The 16,198-nt window shown below is 35.2% G+C and overlaps 1 protein-coding gene across 10 annotated transcripts in view; it reads right to left on the minus strand.

Annotated features, from left to right (window-relative positions):
* Positions 1-16,198, minus strand: part of LOC127842337 (activated Cdc42 kinase-like) — a 124,101-nt gene that overhangs the window by 76,308 nt on the left and 31,595 nt on the right. For 6 of the 10 annotated variants that reach the window (XM_052371787.1, XM_052371790.1, XM_052371786.1 and 3 more), the window contains one exon: positions 4,374-4,660. In XM_052371787.1, the coding sequence (XP_052227747.1) occupies positions 4,374-4,598 (225 nt within the window). In that variant the 5' untranslated portion in view covers positions 4,599-4,660. Of the gene's footprint in view, positions 1-4,373; positions 4,661-8,502; positions 8,922-16,198 lie in introns of those variants that run through there. The other 4 variants (XR_008031557.1, XM_052371785.1, XM_052371792.1 and 1 more) reach the window with 4 other exon arrangements.

The following is a 16,198-nucleotide window of genomic DNA, read 5'->3' on the forward strand; positions in this document are numbered from 1 at the left end:
ACTTTGTCAGAATGGCTGGCAGCATAGTTTAATTATTTTAGAAAACAGACACTTGAAGCTAGCCAGACACTGTAAAATATTGAAGCTGGGGCGACCTTCCTATCCAAGTGAAGCACAGTAAATCAGAAGATTAAATGTTATGTCTTATGGTGCAAAGCTGAGGAAAAAACACAAACTATGAGTTTATGAGTCTCAAGATATCAGGTGTGAGTTTTGAGATATATCATTGAAAATGTAACTTGTTGAGGCAAGAATTCTCAGCTGGTGTAGAAGTTATAGCAATCTTTATAAAATTGATGCATGAATTCAAGGATGGTGCATATGCTCTATTATCTATATGTGATGTATTAGAATACATATCTAATTGTTCTTGATGTTAATTTCAGTTTTATTATGACTTTATTTTATTTAAAAATGTTTCTACTTCATTCTATATCTTATGTTTACTTTTATAATTAAAACAAGTTTTATATCCAAACCATATGTGACATATCATTAAATATAATTTGACATTCTTCCAAACTTTAAAAATTGTACATTAGTGCACATTATACATCGAACATGTTTATATAATTGGGCAGTGCTATGTGAAAAAGGGGTTTAATGCATGTGTTTAATGTGTCATCCCAGATTTGTCTATTAAGTCTACACAGGCTTATCAGGGACAACACTTTCCGCCTAAACTGGATTTTTGCTAAGGAGAGACTTTTTTTTTAATTTAAATATCATAAAAGCTGAAAGTGTCGTCCCTGATTAGCCAGTTCTGACTTCACAGGCTAATCTGGGACACTTCACCCACATGCATTAGACCCCGTTGTCATAGAGCATGGCCAAATTATAAGATCACCAAAGGCAAATTTTGTTTATACAATGCATGCACCGATAAGAAAACATTACTTTCCCTAGGTAAAAAAAAAAGTAATTACTTACAATTTTTTTCAAAATTTATGTCACACACAAGTGGGAACTGTCAAATTCGTAACCCAGTTGGGTAGAATTTCAACCAAAATGTAACGAAAGACAGATAGGGAAATCCTGCCTTGATACATTATATCCTGAAAGGATATTAGCCACAGAGCTATATATCCTGTGAATTAATTTGACTCTGTTATTGGTAATAATTGGCAGTTTAGGACAAGCAAGATTTATTACTTATATTTTACAGTAAGAGTCAGGTATATGTATATTTGCAGTCAGCGTAGCTCCAGACAAGCCCCTACTTCCATGCAGTCTGGAAAGAAAGTACCTCGGTCTGCTTATGAGACCATAAAACCTTTATCACAGCCTAGCTCCTAACCAGTATACAATTGTGCAGCTAGGCTGGTTCTGGAGTATACAATTGTGCCGCTAGGCTGGTTCTGGAGTATACAATTGTGCAGCTAGGCTGGTTCTGGAGTATACAATTGTGCAGCTAGGCTGGTTCTGGAGTATACAATTGTGCAGCTAGGCTGGTTCTGGAGCTACCCTGTCTGCATAAGGCAAAAGAAACATTTTCCCATGATGAGGCAGATATAATACACCAGAGACTTTCATATTTTGTTTAAACTTTCCATATCCTGGGATTTAAACATACTGATAAAACATTGATGCATCCAGACATTGTACTTAAGTGATTTCCCAGCAACTGTTATACATTTAGCAAAAAATAATCAGTGTCATCATTAATAAAGGCCGCAGCTGTGCACTCTTTCAACACGAGCTGTTTCAACAACATTTTCTCAACTTGATATGCTTAAAACAACTGTGTTCATGTATAATGTTTTGTTTTGTAGTGGGATTTTACAGTTTTTTTTTAGTCATATCATCCAGTTTACCAAATAACACTTTTCCTGGAGGCTTGATTACCAGTACTAAAAGCCCATACTTCTGTCAGAAAATTACCAATGCCCAATTAGAATCAGATTATAAAGGATTTCATGAGCACTGCTCAGATGATGGACAATATTTCAGCCTTGCTCTAGGAAAACAGGGCTTAATGCATGATCGTACAGTGTTGTCGCAGATTAGCCTGTGCAGTCCACAAACATGCTCTCTGTTAAACTGGATTTTTGCTAAGAAAAGACTTCCTTCAAACAAAAAAAACAACAACAATAAAAGTGGAAAGTGTTGTCACTGATAGCCTGTGCAGTGGGACAACACTTTACATGCATGCATTTAACCCCATTTTCCCACACAAAGGCTCATTTGCAGTGAGGAAATGTAATCTCTTATGAAAACAAGGCGGTGACGAATTGATACCCTCAAGATGATGGATTGGTACATGGTAATTATTAAACCATAATCAGGGCTCTTACACGCATATGAAACAAGCTTATTGTCATGAAAACCTGACAACCAAGTGAAGCTGAAAACATGCACCTTATAATTAATGAAAGTCATCCATCATACACCCACCTGGCTTGAAGCCACTAAGCAATTGTGCAGCTTCTTATGCCTAATAAATAGCTCACACCAAGGCCAATAAAAAGCATGGACTTGATACATGAGGCAGTGTTGCATAAAATGCATAAACAGAACACAACAAGATGTCCCCAGAGGCCAGACACATACAAGTACAACTCCATACCACATTTATGGGGCGCATGTCCATATTTGGCAAGTTTTTGTCCCATAAACACATGTGCCCTCAGTAGAAAACTTTTCAGTATTGATTCATGGACCAATAAGAATAAGTAGTCAACATGATTTCAAGGTCAAAATGAGGTCAGGTGATGTGGATCTATTGAAAGTGTTGATAGAAACATCCATACAAGTATTGAATTTGTATAAAGTGATATTGATGTTACACAAAACACTTGCATCATTTTGGAATAACTAAGATTTCAAACCTTCTTAATGAGTCCAAACATAGACCAATGTCAAGGTCAAAGTAAGGTCAAGTGAAGTGGGTATGTTGACATGGCGTTATCCATGAAAGTATCACATAGTTGTATGAAGAATTATCTATGACAAAACATGTCATTTTGGGAAAACTTCTTACGAATACAGCAAAAAAAGAGCCAAGGTATATGAAATTAACAGTCCAAAGTATGTTGTTTTCAATCATTTGACCTACCCTTTTATACCTCTTCACTTTGCATTGCAGACACTCAAATACAGACAGCCCTGTACCCACCTGTTAAAAATTCTCAAGTTTGCCCTGCAGACACTCACATACAGACAGCCCTGTACCCACCTGTTTAAACTTCTCTAGTTTGCCCTGCAGACACTCACATACAGACAGCCCTGTACCCACCTGTTTAAACTTCTCCAGTTTGCCCTGCAAACACTCACATACAGACAGCCCTGTACCCACCTGTTAAAACTTCCCCAGTTTGCCTTGCAGACACTCACATACAGACAGCCCTGTACACACCTGTTTAAACTTCTCCAGTTTGCCCTGCAGACACTCACATATAGACAGCCCTGTACAAACCTGTTTAAACTTCTCCAGTTTGCCCTGCAGACACTCACATATAGACAGCCCTGTCCAAACCTGTTTAAACTTCTCCAGTTTGCCCTGCAGACACTCACATATAGACAGCCCTGTCCAAACCTGTTTAAACTTCTCCAGTTTGCCCTGCAGACACTCACATATAGACAGCCCTGTACAAACCTGTTTAAACTTCTCCAGTTTGCCCTGCAGACACTCACATATAGACAGCCCTGTACAAACCTGTTTAAACTTCTCCAGTTTGCCCTGCAGACACTCACATATAGACAGCCCTGTACAAACCTGTTAAAACTTCTCCAGTTTGCCCTGCAGACACTCAAATATAGACAGCCCTGTACCCACCTGTTTAAACTTCTCCAGTTTGCCCTGCAAACACTCACATATAGACAGCCCTGTATAAACCTGTTAAAACTTCTCCAGTTTGCCCTGCAGACACTCAAATACAGACAGCCCTGTACCCACCTGTTTAAACTTCTCCAGTTTGCCCTGCAGACACTCACATATAGACAGCCCTGTACAAACCTGTTAAAACTTCTCCAGTTCGCCCTGCAGACACTCAAATACAGACAGCCCTGTACCCACCTGTTTAAACTTCTCCAGTTTGCCCTGCAGACACTCACATATAGACAGCCCTGTACCAACCTGTTTAAACTTCTCCAGTTTGCCCTGCAGACACTCACAAACAGACAGCTCTGTACCCACCTGTTTAAACTTCTCCAGTTTGCCCTGCAGACACTCACATACAGACAGCCCTGTACCCACCTGTTGTTAAAACTTCTCCAGTTTGCCCTGCAGACACTCACATACAGACAGCTCTGTACCCACCTGTTAAAACTTCTCCAGTTTGCCCTGCAGACACTCACATACAGACAGCCTTGTACATCTGTTTTAACTCCAGTTTGCCCTGTAGACACTTATATACAGACAGCACTCTACCCACCCTTTTAAATTTCTCCAGTTTGCCCTGCGGACACTCTTTCTTGAAGAACTTCTTCAATCGTCTCATCTCAGGTTTTGTCATCCCGATACTTTGCAGGTCCTCCTCTGCCACATACTTTATCTGCGGGACTGACGCTATTTTTAGCTCATTCCTGAATGCGCTCAGGTAGTGTTCTAACTCCGCCTCTAACAGGAAGTCCCGAAGGTCTCGCACCGTGGACCCCATGGTTGTGGTAACCGTGGGTGACCCAGGAGTGGCCTCGACCCTTGGACTGGGGTCGGCGCGATCTGAAATGTAAAATATGTTACAGCCTTTTTATTTGGGTGAAAGACCTTAATGGTGCCTTAAATCTTTAAACACTTTCCCATTCAGAAACCAAGAGAAACTCGCTATTTTTAACCAGTATAAAACCAGAAAAGCCTGATAGTTTGCTGCTCATCAGTATCTCATGGTTGGAAATGAAGCCTTTAAAGCTTGAATGTAGATAAGATTCAAAATTTAATGTAATTTCTTAGAGACTAAAACCTGTCAAAGTGTGCATCTGAGTGGAAAATGGTTAATTGAAACATGATTTCACAAAATGTTTTTGGAACTGAAATGAGTACTCTTTTTTTTGTTAGTTGCTGGCAAATGGGACTTATTATAAACTTTATTTCAAGCAAATTTTTCATACAAACATGAACGCATGTTAACATTATTTGAAATGTAAAGACAGCAAAATTTAATGGGACTTCTTCTTTTGTGTTGTTGATGGGTAGAACGGTTCATGTTTTCCTTGTCAAGTATCACATTACAGTATCAATAATACAGCCAGGTGCAAGGGTTTTAGAGGTATCATACTCTGGGGTATTTAAACAAGTTCTCAAAATATTGCAACAAGTTTGGTCATGGGATATGAATTATCACTCGGTACAGCCTGGTATGGTGTTATGGGATTTTAACCCTTTGCATGCTGGGAAATTTTTCGTCTGCTAAAATGTCGTCTGCTGAATTTCTAAAATTAGCATTTTCTTCGATTGTTTTTCAAAGAATACAATCAGAATAGCAAACAGTTTGGATCCAGATGAGACGCCACGTTCTGGATCCAAACTGTTTGCACAGGCCTTCAAAATTCTGTTCCCGCACTGAAAGGGTTAATATTTGGTTTTCATTTGACTTTTGATATGTTCATTACGACATGCACAGAGAAATTGTTCAATGTTGATCATAAGATTTTTTTAAGTATATTTGTATTTCAATTATTCCTGACAGAAACGCATTAAGAATAGCGATTCCTCCTTACAAACTATACATCAAGCATTTATTTTTAATAACAAACAACACACAATTTTATCTTAACCCTTTCAGTGGGGGAACCGAATTTTAAAGGCCTTTGCAAACAGTTTGGATCCAGATGAGACGCCACAGAATGTGGCGTCTCATCTGGATCCAAACTGTTTGCTATTCTGATAGTATTCTTTGAAAAAAATCGAAGAAAATGCTAATTTTAGAAATTCAGCAGACGACATTTTAGCAGACGACAAATTTCCCAGCATGCAAAGGGTTAAGACCTGCAAGATTATCCCATCCATAGTTGAAAAGATCTTCAATAATATCCACTTGATAAACCCCTGTGAACTTTTGACTTCATGCCTGTTTCTCTATACATGCTTTGGTCTGGAATGTCTACTGAAAATACTTGCAATGCTATTATGAGCTTTGGCTGTGACTAAGCCTTAAAGAAATGCATGTACTTAAAAGGTCAGAAAGAGAGCAAGCCATCATCCACTAAGCGTCTAACTTATAGTATTTAATAACACCAATTCGCAACTTGTGGACAAAACATGAACATTAACAAACGCCACATAGTTAAATACTGTACCAAATTACAACCGTAGTCTTTATTAATTGTTTCAAACCTTTAAAATGCATTTTGTTTATTTGCGAAATTTTTGGGATCCCATTGTTCACTTTGTTCAACATTGAATTTCACTAGTATCAGGGCAGTAAGAAAACCTTAACTTGCTCTTTTCCTGGAAAAGCTGGCTGTACATGCTTTAATAATGCTTCAAGTAAATGACATTATGGCCCTACTTTAATAAGAGGTAGGGAGATCAGGGCAATAGAAATAATTGTATCACCAAACAAGATTTCTGATCAGGCCCAGCATGCAATGACAGCCATAGTATATATTATTTAATGCTTGCCTTGTTATAACTTGGTTTTTACCTAATTGACCCGGGTTCAACTCCCATTCCTAAAAGCAGGAGTTTGCTTGGTGGTCACTATACCAGATAGATTCCTCCAAGACTGCCCCAAATATCCCAACTTAACACAAGACCAAATCAAAAGTAAACAAATTGCTGGAAATTGCAGCTATAATTCAAATTGGTCCCAACTTGGACAAGTCAAATAATTAATTTGCTCCAGGGACGCATTCTGGGTCCTTACATAATGCAGCCCCAGGCTTGGAATGACCACATTAACTTCGAAATACAGTAGCGCCCTGTCTAACATGTAAATCTAATCTTTGATTGGGCAGCATTTAAATCATATCGAACATGACACCATAACATTTTTAACATACTGGTTCTACCACACAAAAAGTGTTCAAATAAGTCTTAAATAAAAGGTTATAAATGTATTTAAATATAACAATATAAATATTACAAACTTATTTAAATGAGGAGGTTGTTTAATTTTGCACAAAATTTTGACACAGAAACAACCGTAGATGAACGAAAATTAGCTGTATGAAGCCTCTTCAACCGGTCTATAATGAGGACTAGCGAAAATAATTATTGCTAGATAAATGTCATTCCAGACTTGTTATTATTACTGTAATAAACATTAAAATACTATAATGTTGGCAGGTAGAGTATCTGTCCCACTCATATGCATTCTGGAATTGTAATTTAACAGCTAAATCGTAAATTGTAATTGCAAAGGAAAATATTCAATGATGCATGCAACTTATCCATTAAACTGTAGTCACCTTCTTTGGTCTGTTGGTTTTCACAAATGGATGCATTTTATGGTGCTTCAATAAGTGTTGACATAAACAAATACATCATAATCATGATAGCGTTATTTTCAAAAGTGTTCCAAATATTATAATAATACCTGAATATTTAATAAATTGTAACTGTTTTATCTATTTATGAAAGTCACCTGGCGTCTTGTAACATACCATTGCACAAACAGCTTTTTAAATTCACATTTTTACACAAAATTTGAGGTCACATTTATTAATGGATCACAATACATAACCCCATGCATTAAGTTTATTTTATTTATACCATTTTATTTATACCATGTGAAAATTAGCTAAAAAAAACAGTTTTCACTAAGTTTTGAATAATAACTATACTCTTCAGCAATGGACACTATCTCGAGTCATGTTCTAGTAAAACTGGGTTTAATGCATGTGTGTAAAGTGGCATCATAGATTTAGCCTGTGCAGTTTGAAGAAACTTTGTGCTTTTATGGAAGTTTTCTTTTAAAGGAGGTATCTTCTAAACAAATATCAAGTTCATAAAGAAAGTGCAGAGTGCACATTGGCTCATATGGGGTGTCACACTTTATACACATGCATTAAGACCAGTTTTCCAAGAATGCCACTCCCTTCCAGCCATGGTTATCAACCCTCACGCTTTCAATACTTTTGTAGTGGATCAGTGAAATTAGATCTTTTAAGAAATTTAACGGGCTCAAGCCTGATTGCAGGGGTGATTGGCTAGAGAGCACCTGTCAAGTAATAGACCATTCAAGGCCATGTTGTTGTTTTTTCAATTTATAACTACAAAAAAACACTGTTTCTGACCTTGATTTATATCAAATAAATGACGTGCAGAAAATATCCCGCCATTTGGAACGAATAAATGAAAGCAAATTTTGCATTTTGTATCATACATAAACCCTTTCCCGATCAAAAGCAAAGTGAAATTGCTATATGCAACCAGCATACCTGAGAACTGCCGCGGGTAGTAAGGGTTTTATGCTTTTTCCTGCATTATAGAATCATTTAAAACTTGAATCTAGTGAAATGTCTTTAATTTAATTTGATAATTTAAAGCACTACATACTTGTCAAAGTGTGTATATAAGCAGTAAAGGGTTAATGGAGAAAATAGAAAGGCGACGCCCCCTACCTCTGACGTGGAAAGAGCGAGAGTATCGCACAGGCTTGAGTCGCTTCCCAGAAAACATGGCTGACACGTCGAAAATTTAATCAAGTCAATTTGAGGACACACACCAGTGAAAATCCCAAACAAATTGCACTCACAGTGTGTTATCCTTAAGTCCTTTAAGCTACATAAATAAATAAAAAGTTCACCTTAGTATGCTGCTTTAAGATTTCACATATTACTGATTGTCAAGTTTGTAGTATTTTGCTTGTAAGCAAAGTCCATTCACATGATTTGTCAAAAAACAATCCGCAGATGTTGCTGTGTTTCCCTTTTTTTCAAATACGTAAACATATGTGATTTTGACAGTCACATCACTTGCTGCAACAAATATAATGCAATGTCATGCACACACTTTTAAATAATTTATACCATTATAAGCCTAAGGTGACAATCTCAAAGCAAACCAAGTAATATCATATTTGATAACTGTTTATAACAAATCCATTATTTTCACACGCTTTACCGGTAACAACAATTCCATTTGCTTGGTTCATTAACTTTTCCCATCACCAAACATAAAGTTTCGCGTTCAATCAAGCAGATTAATGTAAGGCACATTATTTTATATCCCAGGGCAATATATAGTCCACCAACTGTTGAAGTCTTTGACAAGAGCAAATCTCCAATTGATGTATTTTATCACTTCCATATCACCCAGTGTCACACACTCATAAAATATTGACACTGAATATTATAGACCACTATACACACGCAGATACACTGATAATCATATTTTCCAATATTACTGTAGTATATAAATATTCAGCAATATTTAACACAAACCTTAAATGAACATTGATCATTTTATAAATAAAATATTGAACTTTTCCTCCACAACATAGTTATTACACCATAGTCTCAACATAGATTCACTAATAATTTTCATCACACGACTTTAAAAAGAAATGCCAAAACCTCTGCATGCTAATGCCAACCAAATTCTGTCAGCGCGGTTTCCTTTCTGCCACTGAAACCAGTCACCTTAAGGGATTCATGCAAAAGATTTTGATCCAGGTGCATTTCTGATCTCAGTCAATAAGAGACAGACAACATGTTCCATCTTTTGTTGTTTGAATTGTTAAGCAACAGCTGCCCACTTTTTTGTTTTGTCCATAGATTTATAAAATTGAACAACCACACAACACAACTTGCTTTAAGTCATTCTAAAGATATTTACAGACTTTGGTTTGTATTTCTATTATTAAAATATGTGTTGCCATCAGAACTTTCATATGCTTAGATTTTTCCTTAGTAGTTTCACACATTTGAATAGTTTATGATTGTAAATGGGGACTATCCTCCCTGCACTTTTTCTTGGTAGTCAGTTTGTAATACTGTTGTTGAAAAACACAGGCTCCTTATTACACGTAGAGAACTAAACGTTGTGCAATATACAAATGTTGCAACAAAGTTAATCACATATTAATTAATATAAAATGTATCCATAAACATATTATCTTTTTTAAATGCATATTTGATATAAATTGTATATTTTCACTAATTCCTGCACTGATATTTCTCTTGTTTTATCCACCAGTTTGCAACAACCTATCAGTGTAAATGAATATTGTCACCAGACTCTGGCGCACTCCTATTTTCCTTGTAATTTTGACAGCATGCAGTTAGCATTACTATTGTTGAAAACTAATCCACTTCATCTCCTCTCCATTGAATATGGTAATGATTTAAATGCTCACTATTTAAGGGGACTATTTATATCCATCTGCAAGCGACACATTTATTCAGGCTAAACGAGTAAAAGCTGGTTTGCTTTTCAATGATTTTCTTCCTTAAACGAGGAAGATATCAAATAATTTAATAACATGTAGGTGTTATTTTAAATAGTCCCTGTAAAACACATTTGAAATAAATAACAAATAGCGGAATTTTATTCCATTATACATTTCTCTATATGATACAAACACATTTTCAAGCATTTTTTAAATTTTGTACATCAAGTTTACTTTTTTATTATTAACAATTAAGAACTTAAGAAGACAATGTTATCTATTTTAGAAACATTTTTACATTTTTATTAAGTTAATTTTCTTTCGAAACAAATATATATTTAATATTAATAACATTTAGGCGCATTTAAGCGCTTCAATTAAGCCTTATATTCCGATAGTATCTGTCACAAAGCAAGACGACATGTGAAAGATTTCCCGATAGTAGTCCTCAATCTAAAAGCAGTCCTTGATAATTCTCTTCAGCAAGTCATTTACAATGAGAGGATGACAAAAGGAAATACTATCTAGATTGACCCTGTAACCCTACAAAACCAAACCAGCTTATCTACGATGAAATCAAAGAGATATTTACGCTAATGTTGTGCATACCTCTTGTCAATACAATAAAAGATGATCCCTTTAAAGATTTTGTACACTTGCAAAAAGACATTAAAATGTCTATCTGTACTGGGTATGGAGCAAGGAAAAATGAAAACAAAAATTGGTTGGCACTAAAAACTAGTTTCATGATCTCATGCCAAATTCAAATTGAACAATTCTTATATAACATTGAATTTTAACTCTGTGTTTGTTTTTTATATTTAAATAAAATAACCTCAAAAAAAATACTATAGAAAAATATGACTCAAAAAAGAACTTTATATAAATAAATTAATAAAATTGCTATCACAAAATAATCTTTGTTTGTCCTTATTGACATAAAAAGCGATGACAGAATATTTTTATGCTGCACTATCTTAATTGTTTGTTAATTGAAGTTTTATGCAATTCCCAGACAAGCTTTACAAACATCATCAATTTGAAATAGTCCGCCTTTTGTGCCTTCAAGTTTTGTTTGAATACAACTTATCTGTTGTGTAGCATTGAGAAGAAAGTTAGGGTGTACTTAAAACAAGTTTAACCAAAATGTAAACACTTTCAAGATTTTTCAAGTAGCTGAAAATGATAATATTAGGTGTAAATATTTTTTCACTGTATTATGAAGAGCAATATACCACACATTGCACTATATAGAGAATACTAGGTCGGTGCTGAATAAAGCAAAGTTTATTTTGCAAGGCTTAGAAAATCTGAACCACGAGCCTTGGCAAGTGGTTCAGATTTTCGTGCCAAGCAAGATAAACTTTGCTTTATTCGGCACCGACCTAGTATTCGATTAATCCCATCAATTTTCTTAGTCGTAGATTATTTCTTTAAAAATAGAATAGGAAAATCGATCGAGACGGAAAATCCCAAAGATATTTTAAGCAAACATTGTTTCATTATTTTAATCGTGTCGAGCCTAATACATTACAAAAAGATCAGTAACTAACCTGTTTTTCTGTTTATTATACCTCTACGTCCCCGATTTTTAAGTAATAATGAAAAAAGACACTAAACAAATGCATTTTTAGCGTGAAACAACATGCATTGTGTCGTATGACGTGTTGATAATGACGTCACGAGTACGCGCACTTAATATTTGTAAATGATGTTTATTTGCTTTTTGAGTTGCATTATGTGCTAAAAATATATTACACCTTGGTATCAAATTGTTTGTTTTGTTGAATCTGATTCGATTTTACTAAAAATGATAACTTTATAGTTGATTCCGAGTAATATGAACATTCTTCGCTGCGCATGACAGCTATATTTCAGCACTGCTGAAATAGAGGAAAATTTATTCCACAGTGGTTTATTTCTACAATGCACGTCTGATGATGGGATAAATTATCTTCCATAATTTACAAAAATGCATTCAATTATATCAACTGATTTGGAGTACGTATTCATGTCAGGTTTGTTGTTACATTCATTGCATTATAAAACATTAATGCTTATCTGCATATATTTTCTTTTAATATTGTAGCTTTGCAACATTGACCCTTTATCTAATTTAAATGATCCTTCTCTAGATAGTGTATTGTAATGTTGTACATGTGAACACCTCCCCCCTGTGACCTTGACCTTGACCTTAATGACTTAATGAACTAAAAGCTGACAGGTGTCTTCCTTCCCTCAATAGTTACCACTATCCCAATTTGGAAAGTCATTGGTGAAAGCATTCTTCAAATATCGTGAAGATACCAATTAAACAAGAGCTTGTCACAGTAATGCCAAATCCCCGCGGATATGTGTTTGCTTGTATGACAACATTTGTTTTAGAGAGTAGAATAATATTTGTAAAACATGGCACCAGTGTCATCTATTTATATTTCAAGGATCAATTAGTTATATAGTGTTGGAGTTATGCTGTAGAAAATAAAATATATGGAACTGAAAGAAAGGGAGGTAATTAAAGAAGAAGACTATAAACAGTTACTGTTCTTGATCACTGTATTTTTCCTTAAACTCATCTATTTATTTTACAGTGAATACTTCTTTGTTCAAATTAAAATATTATTGTAAAATAAGATAAAGGTATATATTAAAAATTGAAAAGCTAAAATTTACTATGAAATTTAATTAAATATAATTTAAAATTATAAATAAATAAAATATAATATAAAAAAGTATTAAAAAAAATAAAATACAAAAATAAAGGGAGATAATTCAAAAACTACGGCCGAAAAAGTTATGGTTCATGTTCACTGCACTTCTCCTAGTTGCCATCTGTTTATATTTCTAGTTTCAAGTAAATGATCCTTCAGTAGATTTAGAGTTATGCTCCGGACAAAAATTTACTTTGAAATTAAATAAAGGAAGTTTCAAGTTAATCCCTTCAGTAGATTAAGAGTTATGCTCCGGACCAAAATTTACTTTGAAATTAAATAAAGGGAGATAATTCAAAAACTAAGGTAGATAGAGTTAAGGTTCTTAGTCACTGCACTCCTCCTACTTGCCATCTGTTTTTATTTCAAGTTTCAAGTAAATCCCTTGAGTAGATTTAGAGCTATGCTCCGGACAAAAATTTACTTTAAAATTATATAAAAGGGGAGATAATTCAAAAACTAAGGTAGATAGAGTTATGGTTCTTGGTCAATGCACTTCTCCTAGTTGCCATCTGTTTATATTCTAAGTTTAAAGTATACCCATTGAACAGATTTGGAGTTATGCTCTGGACAAAGTTTCGGACGGAAGGACGGACGCACAGACACACAGATGCACAGACGGACGCACAGACGGACGGAGACTATTACTATATCCCCTCCAAACAAAAATTTGGCGAGGATAACAATACAAGCCCCTGTGACCTTGACATCATTGGACATGGTAATCTCAAATTCATAGGCATCTTCCTTCTCTCTTAAATAACCTTTTATGACTTTAGCTGATCATAGGTCAAAGTGTTATAAAAATAGCATGCCAAAACAAATTCCATTATAAACGCCCCTGTGACCTTTTACGTTGACCTTCTGACTTAAGAGTATTCCTATCCTCCCCAGGTCACCAGCTTACCCAAATGCAGATGATAGAAGAGTAAAGTGCTCGCCCTCTTCAAGAACCATCCCAATAATTACATTAACATTCTTTTTGTTATTAAAGCAAACAACTTTTGTACATTATCAACTGTCAATGCCATTAAAGAAATAAAATCCTAGCCATAAACTGTCAACTTCATTACATTAACATGATGTACATCTTAGTGTATTATGGTGTCAAACCTATCACATATAAAAATAGGTGTTAATGGCACATATTTATACACACCTGGTAAAATCCATGCCTTAGCAGCATGTCAAAAGCAGGTCAAGAAGATACTAGAGGGCTGCTGAATACTTGAATGAAATTGGTGGCTCTTTTAATTTGTTTGCTTTGCAAAATGCAATGATACATACAATTGACCATGCGCTTTGGGACACATATTAAGTGACCACTCAAAGTTTGACACACAGTCCTCAAAATTGCTGAACTTTCCAAAATTCAAACAAACTCCTTTTTGTTATGTCCTCTACACAATGTGAATAACAAGATCACCGCATAACGGGTTCCAACACTCGGCTGCGTGTGCAGTTTTGAATAAATGAAAGATTGTCAGAATAATTTTTTTTTTAGAGGTCACAGTGACCGTGACCTTTGACCTAGTGACCCAAAAATAGGTGTCGGGTGTAGAACTCATCAAGGTGAATCTACATATGAAGTTTAAAAGTTGTAGGTGGAAGCACTTTGATTTTAGAGCCAATGTTAAGGTTTTAGCACAGCGGACGGCAGACGCTGGACAGAGGACGACGAGCTCATGACAATACCTCAGGTTTTCTCAGAAAACAGCCGAGCTAAAAATCAATAAGAAATAACAACAATATTTCATAGTACTCAATATTTATGATAATGATATATTTCAAGTGATTTCATTCAGTATTTTGGGAACCCAATAGTTGCAATATTAATTAAATAATCATTTAAATTGTGAAAACAAAAGGTGATATTTTATTTATAATTATATGGATTTTCACAATTAATGATGTCCACAGATCAATGACCCTACAAGAAGAATGACCAATTTCACAATTTGCTAATGCATGACAAAACCATCGGGCTTAACAGTTTAAATAACAGTACATATATTTCCCCAAATGGGTCTTAAAACTTCCCAATTGATGGTTTCTAAAAAAAATGTTGTTTTTTTACATTTCAACATTTAATTCATCTCCCATTCACCTAGATATAATGTGAAACCATTATTATTCGTCAGACATTAATTTTGTCTTTTTCGTCCTTCGACCGATGGAAGAATTCAAGATCCTAACGAACAATCATGTCCCATATTTGAAACAAATAAGACTGAATTACCGTAGTCATGAGGCATTTAAATCCAGCGTAATCCACGCATATACACAGGGCTTTAAATTAACACTTGCAAACTCCCAAAATGCGAGTAAAAAAAGATTGCAAGGTAAGTTATAAGCCACTTGTATTTTTTGCAAGTAAAGAAATAGTGAAAAAAAAAACGACTTATATTGCTAAATGCGTTCGACGGCGTGAACGCTAAACCGTAGGTCAATTTTTTGAACGTCCGAATACCCATATGCGGAAGCGCGCACCTTGTTTGTAGACTGGTATACTTATAGTACAGATACCCGGATGGTATTGATACAAAGAACATGAAACAGTCGACTATTCACAATCAAGTTAAATCCGATTTTGACACAAAGGGGTGTACATTATACAGTGTACTGACAACTGACATTTCCTGTAAAACGCGAATGCAATAAGGCTGTATCGAATGCGTTGACTTCGTTTAGGTAGAATAGTGTTGATTAGCGCTAATTGTTTACAACTTTATTACCCATTGTGTGTATTGTGGTTTTCAGGGGTGTTGCATATTATACAGCCAACACGCGGCGAATCCGGATTAAAGACAATACTATTAAACACAATTAAAATATGACGATGTGTGATCAACACCTGACTGAAATATATTCTGCGCTTTTATTACAAATTAATAAAGAACACTCGTTAACGGTTATTCAGTCCCACTTATCCGCTTATCATAACAAAGAACCTGTCAATGACATAAAATAATAAGGGACAGTTACTATCACCTGAAATAACAGACTTGTTAATTGGCATATGCCAAACAAGGCCCACCTCCTGCAAGTGACTACCAAGTGTCACCCCTCTTTCCCTATCACGATTTTTTCGCAACCGCGTATTACATGTTCATTAAACATAACAAACAAATCGGACGTTTTTTTTTTCAAAACCAGAAATGGACGAATTTAAGTGCTGACGAAAAAGTCATTTTTTTAAAAAGGACGAAATTTCGT

This window comes from Dreissena polymorpha, chromosome 8, assembly GCF_020536995.1.
Source record: "Dreissena polymorpha isolate Duluth1 chromosome 8, UMN_Dpol_1.0, whole genome shotgun sequence".
NCBI lineage: Eukaryota > Metazoa > Mollusca > Bivalvia > Myida > Dreissenidae > Dreissena > Dreissena polymorpha.